This window comes from Podarcis tiliguerta, assembly GCF_965153285.1.
Source record: "Podarcis tiliguerta genome assembly, chromosome: 1".
Lineage (NCBI taxonomy): Eukaryota > Metazoa > Chordata > Lepidosauria > Squamata > Lacertidae > Podarcis > Podarcis tiliguerta.
The window spans coordinates 30933800-30951916 of NC_139534.1; the positions used below are offsets into that span (position 1 = coordinate 30933800).

General features: G+C 41.0%; 1 protein-coding gene across 6 annotated transcripts in view; it reads right to left on the reverse strand.

Moving 5' to 3' along the window:
* Window positions 1-17733, reverse strand: part of PSMD14 (proteasome 26S subunit, non-ATPase 14) — a 63764-nt gene extending 46031 nt beyond the window's left edge. Inside the window, exons 1-4 of one of the 6 annotated variants that reach the window (XM_083413244.1) lie at window positions 17366-17678; window positions 17054-17149; window positions 12593-12687; window positions 10086-10138 (exon numbers count right to left, since the gene is read on the reverse strand). In XM_083413244.1, coding sequence (XP_083269370.1) covers window positions 10086-10133 — 48 coding nt within the window. In that variant the 5' untranslated portion in view covers window positions 10134-10138; window positions 12593-12687; window positions 17054-17149; window positions 17366-17678. Of the gene's footprint in view, window positions 1-10085; window positions 10139-12592; window positions 12688-17037; window positions 17150-17365 lie in introns of all 6 variants that reach the window. The other 5 variants (XM_083413245.1, XM_083413241.1, XM_083413242.1 and 2 more) reach the window with 5 other exon arrangements.
* Between the last annotated feature and the right edge of the window lie 384 nt (window positions 17734-18117).

An 18117-nucleotide genomic window follows, 5' to 3' on the forward strand; every position in this document is an offset into this window, starting at 1 on the left:
AATTCCCCTGAGATTCAATGTGCTAACACCACCACCAAGGACTGAAACTGAAGCAAGCCTTTAATTTGGTCCTTTACTTTTAACTAAATAAGCCATTAAAAAAACAGAACTTTATTTTAAAAAAACCCAACATTAAAGTTCTTTTGTACCCAATGCATTACAAAGCAAAGGGGGAAAATCAATCCCGATTATACTTTTAAGAGGAGAAACAGATGCTTCTTCCTGACTAAACTGTCTACCAAGTGTTAGTCAGTGAACTGACCTGCCTGCAGGGCAATCATATCAGTCGTAAGCCGTATCAATCATTTCTTTTAAGCCCTCGCTTATTAGAGAATGGAGGATTTAAGGTAGACTCACACTATTAAAATTCATTTCTTTTATCAACATTTAGCAACATAAAATGCCTCCAAAAGCCCAAACGAGCAAAGATAACATAATCAGCTCACAAATCAATCAAATGGGGTTAACATGAGACACTACTTTTCTTCAGGAGCATTCAGATATGATCCAGTTATAAAAACTGTGACTTTTCCTTGGGCAGCCCTTGTTGACTAAGTGTTAAAAAAAGGCATTTGCCATTATAACAGCATAAAACTAACGCCTCAGAGTGTTACCTACTCAGGCCTTTTAGCAAATTTGTTAACACTTTTAGGTATATTACTCCACCTTTCTCTTAGTGTGAACTGGTATCAATTATTTAGCCAGTTTTATTATGTTATTAGAATACCTGCTGATTAATCATGAGTCACTTTAGAACACTGCCCTTCACTTGCATCATGCATTTCTTCTCTTAAATACAGGAGATGCAAGATTAAACAACTGACAAAGCTACAAAAATGAACACCATCAACCTGGAGAGAGAAAAATTGATACTTCACTCTGAGTATTGTCTTACTCCAGAGTACTTTTAAAAATTCTTTTTTTTTAAGCCCATAAACATTTTAAAAAATGGGACAATAAAAAAAAAATCCAATTGATGCCGAAATCAGTACAAATGAGCTCTCCGCAGCTAAACTAAATTCTTATATGAGAGAGGGTGAGATCGGAACCAACTCCAACCTTTATTTTCACAATTAAAACCCCTTTAAAAAATAAACACAACAAAACAGACACAAGCAAATGTACAACTATCCAACACTGTCATGTTTATTCTTACCCAGCAAAGTAAAAAAGGGAACCTTTTAATACTTAATTTTGTGAGTATTAAACAACTAGTGTGAAAAACAAGATGCATGTAAACTATTTCTACTGCCTCTGCTTCAATGACTAGCTGAGACAACCTGTTATAGGAGGTGTTAATTGGCAATAGGAGTGCAAGTCAGAAGCATGTTCCCCATCGTCCTAACCCAGCAAGGCTAGGTCATTAAAGTGGAAATGAATTCTTTCATGCTGACTTAACTCTTGGAGTGCAGATTTTCAGCTGTTACACCTACAGACAATTGAGAGTGTGTGTTAAACCACTCGCCTCTAAAGAAGAACCCCTCTATATCGTGTATAATTTATATTTTATTATTCATGGAACTTATTCATTAAAAAGTATAAATAAGTTCAAAGGGTTTTTAAAGCATTAATGCATACCTCCCTATATGCAGTTTCAGAACTATATATATATATATATATATATATATATATATATAGGCATGCATTGCAATCTGTATACTTGGGGAAAAGAGTGTAAGACAAGTGGTTTTTCTTAACAAAGGTTAAATAATGCTAAAATCCCAAGGTAAAATTTGTGTTTAATCCCATCAATAGTTGTTAAAATCATCTGTACACGCCTATGGTTTTATCTCTGCTCATGTTTTATATTTGCAAAGCAGGGAAAATTTGGGTGTTCACGTATTTAGATATTTCTAGACCACCATCACCATATGGTCACAAGGCAACGTGCAGCATATTAAAACACACCTCTACATATTTCTAAAGCCAATTAAAACATCAATAGAAAGTAGATGCAGCATAAACTAAAATGTGAAAATCATGAAACAGCAATGGGTGCAATACAAAACTACCCTCAAACAAGTTACACTTCACCTCCAAAAGCCTGGCAAAAATGTATATCTTTACATTCCTCCTAAAAGAGTGTAACGGTGAGGTGAAACACATCTCAATGGGAAGAACATTCCAATGTTTTGGAGCCACCACTGATAAAGCCCTACTATGGGTCCTTGCACTGCTGACCCTGTGCTGGACAGGGACCATCAGATGGGCTTCAATGGCTGATCTTAAAGACCATGCTGGATTGGAATAGGAGATGTTCAAAGTACAGTACACACATCTAAGGAATACCATATGCAGCCAGTGTGTGAGACTAGGTTTAGCTCAGATTCCTGCTCAGACATGAGGCTTAGTGGATGAGGTTGGGCCAGTTGCTATCTTGGTGCCCAAACTCTCTTGACAGCATTGTTGCAAGGAGACGATGGAGTGCACATCACACTAACTTCTTGGTGGAAGGGTGAGCTAAAGGACAAAGAACCTCTACCTACCACAAAAGATAATATTGTCCAAAAAAACCCTGTAATTATTACCTACACACAGAACATAGCAGTAAGATGTGCTCAGACACTCTTTTCAATTAATGCTTTACAAAAATGTTTTCTGAAATGAGATCCTCTACATCTTGCTAGAAATGTCCATTTTTGTTGTCCTTCAGAGCTAAGGATATCTACATTAGCGCACTAGAGGAAGCCAACACATCCCAGTGATAAGCAGCAGACAAGTCATGTTTAATGTACCAAAGAAATCTAAAAAGGGCAATTCTCCAAGAGTTTTCAAGCATCAAAATGCCATTCCACACTATGCAACACACTTAAAATGACTAGTCCCACTATTTGGCTCAGAGGAAAGAACTTAAGTGCATTTGCTTTTTCATGAGACAAATGTTTAGATGCCATCTGTAGAGATTACTGGTGGACAGTCATATGAAGGGAATTTACTTTCTGAAACATTTATAAGGAGACCGTACGGAGCACTGACTGACTGAAAACATGCTCAGTAAGCACTGTTAAAATTTTCAGAAAAAGGAAACAAAGAAGAGTATATAGCATCAATGTATTATTTCTAGAAATACTAGAATGTTCTAAAAAAAAATCTTCCCCAGTCCATTAGAAGCAATTTTGTCAAAATTATGTATACATGTATATATGAGATTCGTTGTTGCTCTAAAAAACATATGATTAAGTCAGAGATCCTGGAATACTGTTCATGTGTACATTCTACAAAACTGGATGTTATAAAGCTTAAAATCTTAGTTAAAATATCCCATGAGAATGGACAATTAATATGAACCTGCAAAGAAGTAAAACTTTACGAATGGGAGAATGCATACAGCTTGATACAGGGAACTCAACAAAATGTATGAAAAATATTGCCTGTGCTTTCAAAAGTCTACTGGAGGTCACGTGTGTCTGAATCCTCGTCTTAAAAAAACCCAATAACCTGATACTTGTATACTTTCGTTGCTTGGATATTTTCAATATTTATGGAAGCTTTGTGATTTCCACTGCAGGGACAAAGCCAGTGCTGCCCCCAACCTTCCATGACATTTAGCTCAGCTATTTCACCGAGAACACACAGAAGCCATTTTACCATAGGAGTGGGTGGGAGGGACTCATCCCACATCCTGCTGTATCTCAAGCTGAAGGGGAGATGAATATTCACCCCTTCCTCCCTCTGTGTCAGGAAGGCTCTGCATGCATAGGATCTGCTGGCTTGGCTCAAAACATAGCAAGAAGCAGGCAGGTTAGGAGCCAAGCACTCACTTTCCTGCCTTCCTCAATCTTCCAAAAGGTTGAAATCCTCTGCAAATTTTTGGGGTGTAGGAAATGTAGAGGATGAAACTTGTTTTCCTGCCCTTTCCCACTAAAGGGGTATCAATACAATAGGCTGCTTACAGGCATTTATTTTTTCAGAATCCTGAACTGATTCAATGATTGAGGTAAGGTACCCAGTGTTCTTGGTGATGTGATAGCCTGTTAGAAAAGAAGACAATAGTAATCTTCTAACCCCCAAGGTTTCCTGATGATCACTACTAAGCCCAGTTCAGGAATGCAGAGTTCCCAGCATGGGAACAGGTAGTACTTAAAGTTTTTCTTTATGCCCTTCCTCATATATCTTGGCTTTTTAAAGAGGTTACTTGAGGGAAGAGGTGGGCCAACATACTTCTGCACACCTCTCCTCTGGGCTTTTCATTAATGCTTTAGAACCTAACCATGCACACACTGACTCAAGAGTCAGTCCCACTGACTCAAGAGTCAGTCCCACTGACTGAGGAATATGCCACATTAAATTAAATTAGAATTAGCATAGGATTGCAAGCCATATCTGAATGGGTATGGATGACCGAAAACATTGTTTATTAACATCACTTCTGCCGTACTCTTCTGCTGCACTTGCGGCAAAGCTTAACAGGGCATTAACGACACTCCTGAAACCCTTTTTTTTTTGTAAAATCAAACAATAGAACATTAAAAAGAAACTTTTAAAAATATATGCCTGGTAACCACAATGCCAGGATGCAAGTTCCTGAAGTGTAAGAAAGGCCTAACGCGTTTATGGTTCAAGACAAGTTAGAAGAATGCTCGCCTTCAGATTTTTCAACAGATCGTTCATCTGTCATTGTAAAACACACAAAAGGAAACAGTGCCTGTGAGTTCAACTTCTACATACATTAGATCAGCATGCACAATAGGATTTTTAGATCAGTGGCAGGTCTCTTAGGTGCTACAGGTTTTATCAATGAGTTCTTTTTTTAAAAAAAAAAGAAAGGAAAGAGTTTCTACAGAATCAAGCAGTGCAGCACTTGAAACCTCTTTCAAAGTGACAGTTTTCAAGTGCCATGTACAATGCCCTAATCTGGAAGTGTCCCAGCTAACCCATCTGATCAACAATTTCACAGATGGAAGCACTTGATGCCTAATTGGCAAGCCCATTATTCAAACAAAATAGCTATTTGCAATTCTTGCTTCTTTATTTCCAGTTGAAGTGCTAACGCGGCTAAGAGACAGGTCACCCCTCCCCCCCTCCTTTCTAAAAGAAGTGGTCCACCTTTACATGTATTCCCAGAAGACACCACTTAAAAGCATCTAGCCAAAATTGCAATAAGCAAATATGGCAAGATGCTATGTTCTGCATTCAAGGACAGACTTAGCTGGCGTTGCAGTTACTCTTTTTGAGGGCTGTATACAGTGTTACTCTGGGTTATTTACCCACCCACCCGCATCATCATGTCACCAGCTGTCAGTGCTATTGTGCACTAGAAATGACATTTCAGAATTCAGAAAAGGAAATGCAGTGAGAAGAAATGTTTAATTTACATTAATAAATTATATCAGTAAATTCCAAATCCTTAGTCAACACAAGGTAATTGTACCGTTACTCCCTATAGCCCAGGTGTAGGCAAAAGGAAAATAGGCATTTACTGGTAGATGTCTAGGTGGTTAGCAATAGAACAGCAAGGGGCTCTGGCTCCAAATTGTTGGAACAGCAGCAAAAGCAAAACAAAAAGTCTTTTCCCATCTAAATTAGGCTGCTGATATTAAGAAAGCAGATCAGGGGTGCATTTTGGTGTGACAGGAACTCAGCTCAATTCACTACAGGTACTGAAAACACATTACTAGGCTCTGAATGCACTCAGAAACAGAATCATTTTTTAAATCCTCATTGTGCGTCTATTGTACATGGCTCCTGTTAGTGGCTTTTGGGGTTCTAGAAAAAAACAAAGTAGGCCGGCCAAGCCTAAATCATGCCCACTCCTGCTGCAACCCACTGGAGAAATCCCTCCTTATCTGCCCTGTACACAAAAGACATGAGCAAACATGGCTGTTGACAACACAAATCTTTCATTATAAAAGCCATCAGTCTTATTTGAGCAGTCCCCATACTGCTCACTGGAAAGAATGGCTATGAGCCAGGCCCAGGTTCGCAGCCACAATTCCACCTTTTGTAAAGCAGAAAATTTTTTATTCATTAAATTTATATCCTATTCTTCCTTCCAAATAGTGCTCAGGGCAGCTAATGTAAGATCCAGTGATACTGCATGAGGTTTTTTTGTTTTTACAATCAAGCAGTTTATAAATTTTATGAAACTGATAAGTAAACGCCCAATAATTAAAATGACCATTATAACAATGACAGCGCCTAAATGCACCAATTCCCTGCCAAAGGCGTGGCCAAACAAAAATGATGATGATCTTCTGCATGCGATTGTTAAAAGAAAAATATCCAAGGCGGAAAATGTTGCATTTATTACACTTTCAAAGGAAGAAGCTATTTAAGGGGAGATCTGCTCCGACGGTTATTTATTCTATTGTACCTCCCCAATACACTCAAGGTATCTCCTTAAATAGGGTCATCAGAGGCAGTCTGAATTACTTTAAAGTAAAAATAGGCAATCTCAGGACTGGGGATGGAATGTGGCTCTCCAAGCCTCCCAACTCCCCTCAGCCACGTTACCTACAAGCTCTTACTTTGCAGCTCTGTGCCTTTTGCCTGGCTGGACTGTGCTATTGAACTCTGATGTTTCTTGCTTCCCTGGACCAAGGATGAGTGCAGAAACTGGTTTAGTGTGCCTTAATGTAAAATTTACAATAATTGCCCCATCCACTGTTGCTTCTGGCCCCACCCTCCCCTGGCGTGTGATCACTGGAGCATTTGCCAAAAAGAGAATGAGGCCCCTTGGCCTGAAAAAGGTTGTGTCCCCCCCCCCTGCTTTCAGAGATGAAAAGCCCCTTCTTTCCCCAAGGAGACAGATAATGGCCACATTCAGACTACTACCCAAAGACTAGTTATTGGTGATCTTAGTTTGCAAAGAAGCTATGATTTGAGGAGAGTATGCAAGTCCAAGGTTTATCTCTACTTACATCCAATCTTCTAAGCCAGAGCTTTCCAAACTGTGTTGCAACACCTTAGTGCAGAGGTTTTCAATGTTTTTGAGTCCACAGCTCTTTCTGTGGCACCCCAGTGGAGCCCAGTTATGCCACCCCTTGCCTGCAGAGCCAGCAGCCCCTCAGTCCTTTTCGAACACACCCTTGTGGAATGTTCCTCAGCTCCTCTCTTCTCCCCTCTCCTTGGGAGTCCTCTGGACAGCCGCAACTGCCCCTCCTGGTCTCTGGGCTGCCCCCCCCCACCCCAAAGAGAGGTGCCTCCGCACACTTCTTCACAGAGGCCTGGGAAGCACCCCCTGGCCAGCCCCAAAGGCACCATTCACCTGGAGAGCTCATAGCTAGGGCTGCTGCAACAAATAGTTGGGCAAGCCTTTAGGAGGCAGAGATGCAAGAGGGCATCAGAGGTGGGATGGAAGGAAAGAGTGACAGAGGCCACTGTTGCCTGCAGCACCCCGACCATCATTCAAGGCACCCCACGGTGACATGGTACACTGGTTGAAAAGCACTGCATTAGTGTGTCTGCTAAAGTGTGTACATGTGTCGCGTGAACACTCCCCTCACTCCTCTCAGGGCTGGAAAGGGGTTAAACTTCGGTGGCGCTGTGGGTTAAACCACAGAGCCTAGGACTTGCTGATCAGAAGGTTGGCGGTTTGAATCCCCGCGACAGGGTGAGCTCCCGTTGCTCAGGCCCTGCTCCTGCCAATCTAGCAGTTCGAAAGCACATCAAAGTGCAAGTAGATAAATAGATACCACTCTGGCGGGAAGGTAAACGGTGTTTCCGTGCGCTGCTCTGGTTCGCCAGAAGCAGCTTAGTCATGACCCGGAAGCTGTACGCCGGCTCCCTTGGCCAATAAAGCGAGGTGAGTACCGCAACCCCAGAGTCGGCCACGACTGGACCTAATGGTTAGGGGTCCCCTTTACCTTTACTAGTAAAACTGAATTACTGTGTTGCTAAATGATGCATGCCTAAAAAGTGTCACCGACATGAACAGTTTGGAAAGTTCTGCTCTAAGCCACTGATTCCCAATTAGCTACATATGGCGGACCCCATTTTTCAATAGCCAAGGCATGGAGTCCCTACCTTTGGAAAATTTGATATTTCTGAGGTAGGTTTTGTTGTGTGAATGGTGCCACAAACCTCCTGTGGGTTAGGTGGACTGCCTGGGGTCCATGCACCACCAGTTGGGAACCACTGCTCTGAGTTTTATGAAGTAATCACTAATTTCAACATTTGTCTCTCAACTTGTCAGAAGCATCATTGCTATAGTATTGATAGCCAACATCAGACACCGAACACAGCTCCCATTTCAATTTGAACACCTCCCCCCCAAAAAATGCTCTGGCGAATTGAGGAATCATATGGAACAGAACAGCTGTCCAAAGATAATAACTTTTCTCTATCAACTTTATCCATCCCATTCATCATCTTATAAACGTCAATCATGTTACCTCTTATTCCAACTTTTCTCAAAACTGAACGGTACCAAATGTTGTAACCTTTCACCAACTCCACAATGCCCTTTGTGAGCTGATGTAACCAGAACTGTAGACAGCATTCCAAATGTGGTCTCACCATTGATTTGTACAACAGCATTATGGTATCAGCAAATTTATTTCCCATTCATTTCCTAATGACGCCTAGCACTGAATTTGCCCTTTTTATATCTGCTACACACTCACAATGCAATTGACGGAAATAATATTCCCAATGCGAGATGAGCGCGCAACCCCAGAGTCGTCCGCGATTGGGCCTAACGGTCAGGGGTAACTACCTTTATGCTTTTGTTAGTGAGGACCTCCACAGGTTTAAAAGCCCTTCCACAAGTCAAAGGGCCGCAGTGGTTAGAAGGGCTTTTAAACCTGTGGAGGTCCTATACGACAGTTATTTTCCTACCTTGAATGCATCCTCATTTATCACTCCTCTCCATTTACATGCCTACCTGGAGAGTTCAGACCAACCTCAAGCCAAGACACCCCACTCTCAAGCATCACATGAAAATATCATGCATAGTTTTTCAAACAGAGGTATTCTGCTGTCATTATCTCTCCCTCTAATGGAGAACTATTGCTAACAACAGTTTTGCTTATTTGCCTTTTTCATCATGATATTGCATTACAAAACAGGTCACCAAAACAGAACAAAAAATTGCAGTGCAATTTTATAATAAACTGAGCCACAGGAATTAAGTTTAAATGTGTTCTTTTCCCTGATTTGGTGAGAGAAGGACCATTACAATAGTTACAAAGCCTCTGTTTCATTCCAAGGAGAAATTATTATAGCTTATACCTAAATGCACATCTGTTGGGAATTCTAAAGTGATGGACTTTCAAGCTTACTTTAAATTAAGATAGGCTTGAAAAGAAACTGCTACGGACTTGGTCATCAATATGCCAGTAGGCAGCAGTGATAGAAACAAACATGGAAATCATTGCCAAAAAAGACCTCAGGACTTTTTAAGGTATGGCATTTTGTTGTGAAAGAGAATAAAGATTACATTGGGTGGAAGGTGTTGGAGGCTTTCTTGGAGGAGCTGTTATTTAAAATAACCATCTTCCTGTACCCCAAAACAAGCATGAAGTTTAAGTACTACAGATCTATTTCCTTACACACAGCAGTTAGTTTTCAATGTTTATAATTTGTACTATGGCTATGGTGATAACCATGAGGTCTGTTTAAACTAGGTCTGTTCATTGCATCATATGAATGAAAACTGAACTATCATCACTAAACCAGGAAGGTTTTATTTGCAACTTGTTTGTGTTTTCCACTGCCTGCTGGATCAGATTTTGCCGATTCATCATCTGTGAACATATGATCCCACATGACTAACAAAAATATCCTACAACTTCACACATTGCACACAGACAAATTATATTTGGAAAGTTAAGAGAGTGCAATAATTTACACTGATATATCAGACAAAGCAGGCTTTTGTGTATGAAAGTTCAAGCCACAATAAACATGCTTTCACACTGACACACTGTTGTTGCTTTTGCTGCAAGAAACATACACAGCTCCCCTTCAATAATTCATATACAGTAATGTTCACTCAAAAAGAACCCTCTTCTTTGCACTTACCGTATTTCAACTGCCTGTGGAAGTTTGATCATATTGGACTTTTTGTTTTGATGATTAGAAGTAAGACTTTAGGAACTGTAATTAAAACTTTTTTAAAAGTAATTAACATACTGTATACTAACCTGTCCCAGACCAGGCATACCTCCTCCAAGACGTAGAAGTCTATCCATGTTTTCTAAAGAAAAGAAACAAAAAGAAAGCATACCTAGATTCTGATCTGTTTACTAAATTGTTCTCCATATAATTCACCTTCAGTCACTCAGTATGTCAAAAATATTGGTAGTAATTACAACACAACATCAGACTTCCTGTTAATTAACACCACATATTAATTCAAGAAGCTGTCTTCCATACTAATTAACAACCTTACTTTAACTGCATTGGTTTTGGGTTATCCCTGGATTTGAAAAAGACAAGCATTTCTTGTTTTTTATATATATAGCATTTGCAAAAATCATTGACATTCTCCTCACCCCACTTACCTGAAAAAGCATCTGCATAGCAAAGTAAACAAAACTCATCACCAGTATAATAGAATTCCCTTCAATTTGTCCAGAACGCATCAATATAAAAATAATTCAAAAGTGAAATTTTTTAACATCCTCATTAGTAAGTTCTGTGCTAATTAACTTACAGCTTGTCAGTTAGCATCAAAACTACATGTGAGAGACGCTGAACAAATTATAGATTTCTGAATTAGCATCAAAAGCTTTTCTTAATGAACTCATTACACCAAAAGAATGCTGTAAACATTAAATGCCTTTAGTTAAAATACTCTGTACATTTCCAATCTTGTTAAATGCGGAAAGAGATTAAACCACCAGCATTCTACCATTTGTTATACTGATCTAGTCCTAACACACCTCCAGGTACAACATGTCATTACTAGGTTCTGAAATCTTGAATATCTTAAAGCACAAGCAAGCATGCATTTAAGTGCTCAGAATAGCTAAACTTCCTGAGCCAAGGCTCAACAGGCTCTAGAGCCAGATCTTAAAAGAGGTAGAACGTCTCTCTCACCACTATCAACAGAGTCCACATTCCCAAGATGAGTGGTAAAGGCTTCCAGGGCAGAAGGCATGCAACAGGGGTGGGTAACCTCTGGCGTGCAGGCCTAATTGGCCCACTAGGCTTCCCTATTTGGTCCGCGAGACAGCTGCAGTCAAGCCACACCAACCTGTCCTACACCTGACATCATATATGATGTCTGCTGAAGAGCCTTTGCAAATTGCTTTGTCCAGCACTTAAATGAATGAATGTTAGTGCTTCAGTGAGCTGTGGTTAGAGATTTGGAAAGAAAGGTGTCAGAGGGGCTCCCTCTAACCGACAATTAGCTGGTGACCAGTTAAAGGGAGCCTCTTAGAAGGTGCACTAAGAATGCCAATCAGCACACACATTCAAAGGAGGTTTGCTCTAACTAACAATCAGCTGACTGAGGAGTACAGCAGCTTCTTTCAAGTTTGACAAGTGGACGGTCTTGCTCCAATCTAGTTCCCTACCTTGGCATATAACTTCAAGCAGGCCTAGATAATAGCATGGGGTGGGGTGGGGTGGTGTAGAAAGGGAGGCTGCACTAAGAACATCTCTCTAGATATGCTTGCTCTAGATCTGACCCAAGACTGCGATGGGATTTAAGAGAAAGGGATCCTTCAATACTTCATATCTACTGATAGCTACAACTTCTCTCTTCCTCTTATTCAGGTGTCTACATAGTTGGTAAGAATGTAATATGCAATTTGCCCAAAGTGTTAAGCTACCTTTCGGTCTGGTTCCTATTAATTTCTGAATGAGTAGATAATTACAGTCAAGGGGTTCTTTATGCACATGTGAGCTGCAACAAGCAGATAAAGCTCCCACATATGCAAATGTGGCCTTTCAAAAACTTCAGTATCAGGGCAGCTCTAAACACCACCATCTGCACATGAATGAAGCACTCACCACCACCACTGTAGCTCCAGATTGACTATACTGGCACAAAAGCTCCATGATGGAGGCTTTGGAGCAAGCCAGCAAACTTCAATATTACATCCAACATTTAACTCATTTAACTAAACTTTTATGATGAGAAAAGTTTCTAAGATTTAATAATTTTGTTCAAAAGTCTTAGTGAGAAAAGAACTAGCAGTAAAAGACCCCTGGCTTTCCGAGTCACATAAGCCATAGGTGCAGCATGGAACTAGCTTTCTAATGCAGACAAATGTTCTCTGAAATACTCAATAATCAACTGATTATTGATACTTGCAAAGCGGTGGGTGCAGGTGACTGATGGTGCCCGCAAACCCTCTTTTGGCCCTGCTGCAAGTTTACCCGCTCCATACCTGTCCTAGATTAGGTGTAGACAGGTGGGTATGGCTTGGCCAAAATGGCTTAATTATACCCGTGGGCCAGAAGTATCTCACTGCTGCTCTAGATAACAGAATTATGTTCCTAAACAATTTAAGTAACACACAGCCAAACATCTAAAGCAGGCATGGCCAAACTGGGCCCTCCAGATGTTTTTGGGACTACAATTCCCTGACCACTGGTCCTGTTAGCTAGGGATGATGGGAGTTGTAGTCCCAAAACATTTAGAGGGCCAAGTTTGGCCATGCCTGATCTAACGGAATAACTGGATCTATTCTTTGTTTACCTTGTACTCACCCGGTTTTCTGTTCCTTTAAACAACTCTCTTCCTGATCTCAGTTGGATGTCCAAATTCTAGTGTAGGGAAAGCTTAATTCCAACCTAAACAGAAGGAACAACAATTATTTAGACTAAGAGAGCATTTCCACTGCTTTAAGTATTCAGTGCTCATACATATACAGTGGTACCTCAGGTTATACACGCTTCAGGTTACATACGCTTTAGGTTACAGACTCCGCTAACCCAGAAATAGTACCTTGGGTTAAGAACATTGCTTCAAGATGAGAACAGAAATCACGTGGTGGCGGCGTGGCGGCAGCGGGAGGCCCCATTAGCTAAAATGGTGCTTCAGGTTAAGAAGAGTTTCAAGTTAAGAATGGACCTCCGGAACGAATGAAGTACGTAACCAGAGGTACCACTGTAGTCAATAGTAGTGTTAGAAACTAGGACAGAAAAGCCATTTGCCACATGACTCCTGAAACCTAGGTTATGGGCCCAACAGAATGTCTAGCCACATTTTTTTTCAATTCAGTTACACTTTCTATTTATTTTTTTGAAACACATGAACTAATACACAGTTCACATTAGTGACACATTCTTATTCATATTTTTAAAAGCAATTCTTAATTGGACAACACAAACATAAATGGGGCTCAGCCCCCGGAATAGTAGCCAAAACCATGTCATTTGAATTAATTTTTACAAATACTGCCATATTTTTCACACACACACACACACACGGGAGAGGCAAAGGGAAGGTCAGCCTCACTTGGGGGGCAGGGAGAGGCAAAGCGGCACAATGTCATGCCCATAGTGGCAGCAGCTGTCAGCGCCAACCTGGTGAGGTGACTGACACTTCCCTGCACAAGCAGCAGCGATCTAACTTGTGTGCAGGGTGGGGAGGCATTTCTCCTGTGCCCTCAGTGGTCGGTGGCAGCAATTTTCCTGTGTCTCAGTCGCCACACATGGCGCCAAGGCTTCTTAAAGTGCTCACAATCTGCTAATCCCTGGTCGCAAAATGCACCTGGTGCTTGGCTAATTTCAAACCCTGGGCAACTGTAGTGTTTATTTTTAAAGCACAGGTGGTGACAATTTTGTGCGCATTCAGTAGGAAGGGTTTTTATGATTAAATACCTACCTTTGAAATTGTAATTTTACAATGCTAAGAGAAAGATGCATATTGTATTTAGAACAACAAATGATGTTCCAATATACTCAGCTTTATTTTTAATTTTTTTAAACATATTTTTATTAAAGATTTCTTGGTTTACAAAAGTATGTGTAATGTTTCTTTTTTCAAGCTTTATTTCTTGATATGCACATCAGTTTAATGAAGAGCTGTGTGCGAAAATATTTTTAAGCTAATAAAAAAACAGAATTAGCTAATACATCCTGGAGTAACTCTCCAAGCACAAGCTAACTGCTATATATATGAAAACACTTCCTATTGTCCACTTGAATCATGTAACCTTATCTCTTATTATCACATTTATAGGTGCTAAATACCAATTTGATTCAACCCAGCAAATTAAAATTGCCTATTTAGCAACACAGAGTAGCCATTGTTAAAACATATCAACAATTATATAATGGACTTTGAGGTTGCCACATTACTGTATTTAAAATTGAGGCTCCTGAGGTGAAAAGTGAGCTGATTGAAGGAATAGTAAACTTTCTCCTTCTGCCCTCCACACAGATCCAGTGTTACATACAAGTGCTGCCAACCCTTAAGGAAGCTCCTAAATCCACTTCAAAAAACTAGTTTCATTATTGTCCTCAAAGCATGTTTAGCAGCACCCCATAGCTCATTTTAATCTTGGTTGGCGACAGTCACACAATGCAGAACCCATTTTATTTTATTAACGATTAAGTGGTATATAAATAACTTAAATAAAATGGTAACATTTCCAAGCGGTGTTTACCAGGTGTAAGGTTAAAGATTTGCAGGCGTTTCAGATAAATCCCTAAATCCAAGTTAATTGTAAGTCTGCACCAGTCCCAAGAAAATGTTGGATGCAAGCCTTTATTAGCCATTTACAGTAGTTAAACATTTCATGAAAGCTGAAAAAGCATTTTTCACATTTTCATATGGGCAAGTTTTTTGCAGATGGATGCTGTTGAGGTGCCAAAAAATAATAGTTAATGAACAAGTACACCAGGAGTTCTGCACAAATGCAACAGGATCTCCAATTATCATAAATATTTGTATTTGCAAATATTTATGCATAATGCAGTATTGTTTTAATAACTATTCCAATGCAAAAATGCTACTTAGAATTTTAAGCTTGGGGGAAGCGTTGCCAAGAAAACAATGTAAACATTCTACTATTGGTTTTGTCAAACATTCTATTAATAGCTAGTTATACATTCTTTAATAGGCTACAAGAGCCACAAACCCATTTTTCAATTAACTTCAACACCTACCACATGTGTATATGAGCATTCTCTACCCAGACATTCTGGGATGACAAGAGAAAGCTATCAATTATGTACAACAGAAAGAGACAGGGGGCCTCCCACCTGGTACTCAGATTTCTCTTGATTTGAACTCAATTGCTAGACAAGAGAAGGCATCTTGAGCTTTTTCCTGACACGAACTGCCAAGACATTTCCAAATACTGCAGCATGAAACCAACTCAGATTAGAATTCATCTGTATCAATTTTGGATCATATGGAAGGACTAGCTCCTTGATAAATATGCAGCATAACTGAGTTACTTGTAAAAACAAAATTGTTGATTACAAGATCCAATGCTGCACATAAGGCAATTAGCTAGTTTGGGCTAATTTTGTTGTTAAATTTTTGTCTTGCTTTTTCCATCTTATTTCTTCTGTATGTCCCTTATTTTTTCACAGAAGATGCTAAGCATGAACATTTTATAATTAAAAATGCAAACAAAAACAAAAAAGTAGTTTGTTGTAGTTAATATACTATAGTAAAATCAAAGAATGTAACACTGGCTAACAATCACTAAGCTACTACATGAATTTTATTACTCTGCAGATGGGAAACCACAATAAAACATATCATAAGCACAATACAAAATTACTACAATGACTGGCTCATCTTGAAGTGTGAACAACTGTATAGGCCTCTAGTGTAAAGGAATAACTTGCATTAGAAAAACATAGGGTCTCACACAAACATATCTAAATAGGAGAGAATCAAGAGAGATTACACATATTATAAAGCCCTTACAAAATGTATAAAATACTATGCTTTCTTGTCAATAAAAAAACAAACAGTAAGATATAGCAAACAAAAGCTTTGGTACACAACTTCACAGCTACAGTGGTGGAGCAGTTAAAAATAGCTAGTTTTTTTTTTCCTTTTAAAACATGGGACTACTACCACCACAGGCAGTTATTGGGTTCAGAGTTCTTATCAGAGGCAGCAAGAGATCACTGGACTGCATCCTCAGTTCAGGTACTTTTTAACAGCACCCCTCAGTAAAACTTCACCTGTTTCTACAATATCGCACATGTTTTTGAAAAGGACCTGAAATTATGGAAACACTCCACAAGTTCACAAGCAGAATTTTGAACTCGGGAGGCAGACAGCCTTCTAAGTTAATAGGACTTACTCCCAGTTTACCTGAGTGCAAAATTGCAGACTGAACTCTCTCACCTCACCTCAGGGTTTTAACCCCTTTTTTCCTAATACTATCCATGGCAGAGAAAAATCAAAAGTTTGATGACCTTTCCTTCCGTCCTTCTCTTGGCAACAGCTTTAGATCAAGATGAAGAAAGAAAGAGACGGTAGTCAGATTATGATGGCATAACCAAGCCATACACTTTTAAACAGAGTATGTCAGCGATGGAGGATTTGTATAAGCAGGGCTGGGGAAAACGTGACCCCCATGATGCTGCTAAACCAACGGTGGGAGGGGTGTGTGTATGTATTCATGTGTGCGTATACATACATACATACGTACATATGAATATGTATATATATGTGTGTGTGTGTGTGTGTGTGTAGGCCACCCCAAATATATATTTTCTAATGCAGGCCACAATAAATAAATAATAAATTACACACACACATACAGTGGTACCTCTGGTTACGTACTTAATTCGTTCTGGAGGTCCGTTCTTAACCTGAAACTGTTCTTAACCTGAAGCACCACTTTAGCTAATGGGGCCTCCTGCTGCTGCCGCGCCGCCGGAGCACGATTTCTGTTCTCATCCTGAAGCAAAGTTCTTAACCCGAGGTACTATTTCTGGGTTGGCGGAGTCTGTAACCTGAAGCGTATGTAAACCGAGGTACCACTGTATATATTTGCGGAGGCCTGCATTAGACCAGCAAAGGCTCCTGAACCAGCTTTTAAACAATAATAATAACGTGTGTGTGTGCGCGCGCGCGTGTGCGTGTGTGTGTATTTGAGGAGGCCTGCATTAGACCAGCAAAAGGCTCATGACCCAGCTTTTAAACAATCATTAACAACAACATACAGTATATCTCCCCCACCGAAATTAGAAACCCGAGTCCCGATGGGTCAGAGAAGCACGTCGCCCCTCGCTTCTGAACTGCGTCTTTCGCAGCCGCCTCTGGTTGTTTTAGATCCTGGAGATCAAGATAAAAAGCGAAGAAAACTTGACGAAGTGGTCAGCGCCCCTTGCCTCTTGGCTCGCCTACAACTCCCATGGCGCCGCCCCTCACCCCGCAGCTATCGGGTCATCCTGGCAGGGGGGTTCGTGAACCCAACGAAGCCCGGAGGGCAACCACGCCGGCTACTCCCGCGTCAAAGGGCGCCCTCACACGCGCGGGCCCGAGGCCTACCTGGCCGCTCGAGCCCTTCCGTCTCGCCGACAGCCGCGCTCGCCGCCGCCTTCCGCTCAGCCGGGCCGCGATGAATCAGCCCAATTCATTCAAAGCCGGCGCACCGTCCCAGGCCTTCCCCCTCACGCCTTGCACTCTCAGACAGCCTTCCCCCGAACACTTCCGGAGGCCAAAGGGTGACGCCCGTTTTCGGCTTCCGTTCCACGGCGGCGACCAATAGCGCGACCGAACTCGGAGCCATGGCGACGGGACGTCCCGCCTACGCTGACTCCCTTTCGCCGCTTCTGCTGCTTCTCCGGCTACGCCCCGCCTCCTGGGTTGCCCGGAGCTTCGTGGCCTCAGCGCTGTTCCCTACATTCCCCCCCCAACCCGCCTACGGCGTACAACGTAAGCGCGTTTGACCGTGTGCTGGTACGCGCGGGACCCTGATTGGCCACGATACCCAGCGCGTGCCTGTTTCACGGTTGCTGTTGTTTTGAGGCTCACTCCCGCCTTTATTTACCTATCTATCTATCTATCTATCTATCCGCATATTCAGCGCACATGGCTCTTCCCTCCACAAATAATTCTGGGAACTGTAGTTACTTAAGGGTTTTTTGGAATCGTAGCTCTGTGAGGGGGTTCGTTCATTTATTTATTTATTCAGTCAGTCAGTCAGTCAGTCAGTGCTTTTTTGTGGGGGATGCATACCCCTAAACATTTTGCGAATCTTTGTACTTCTGTCCATTTACTTTATTTTTCCCGATTTGAAC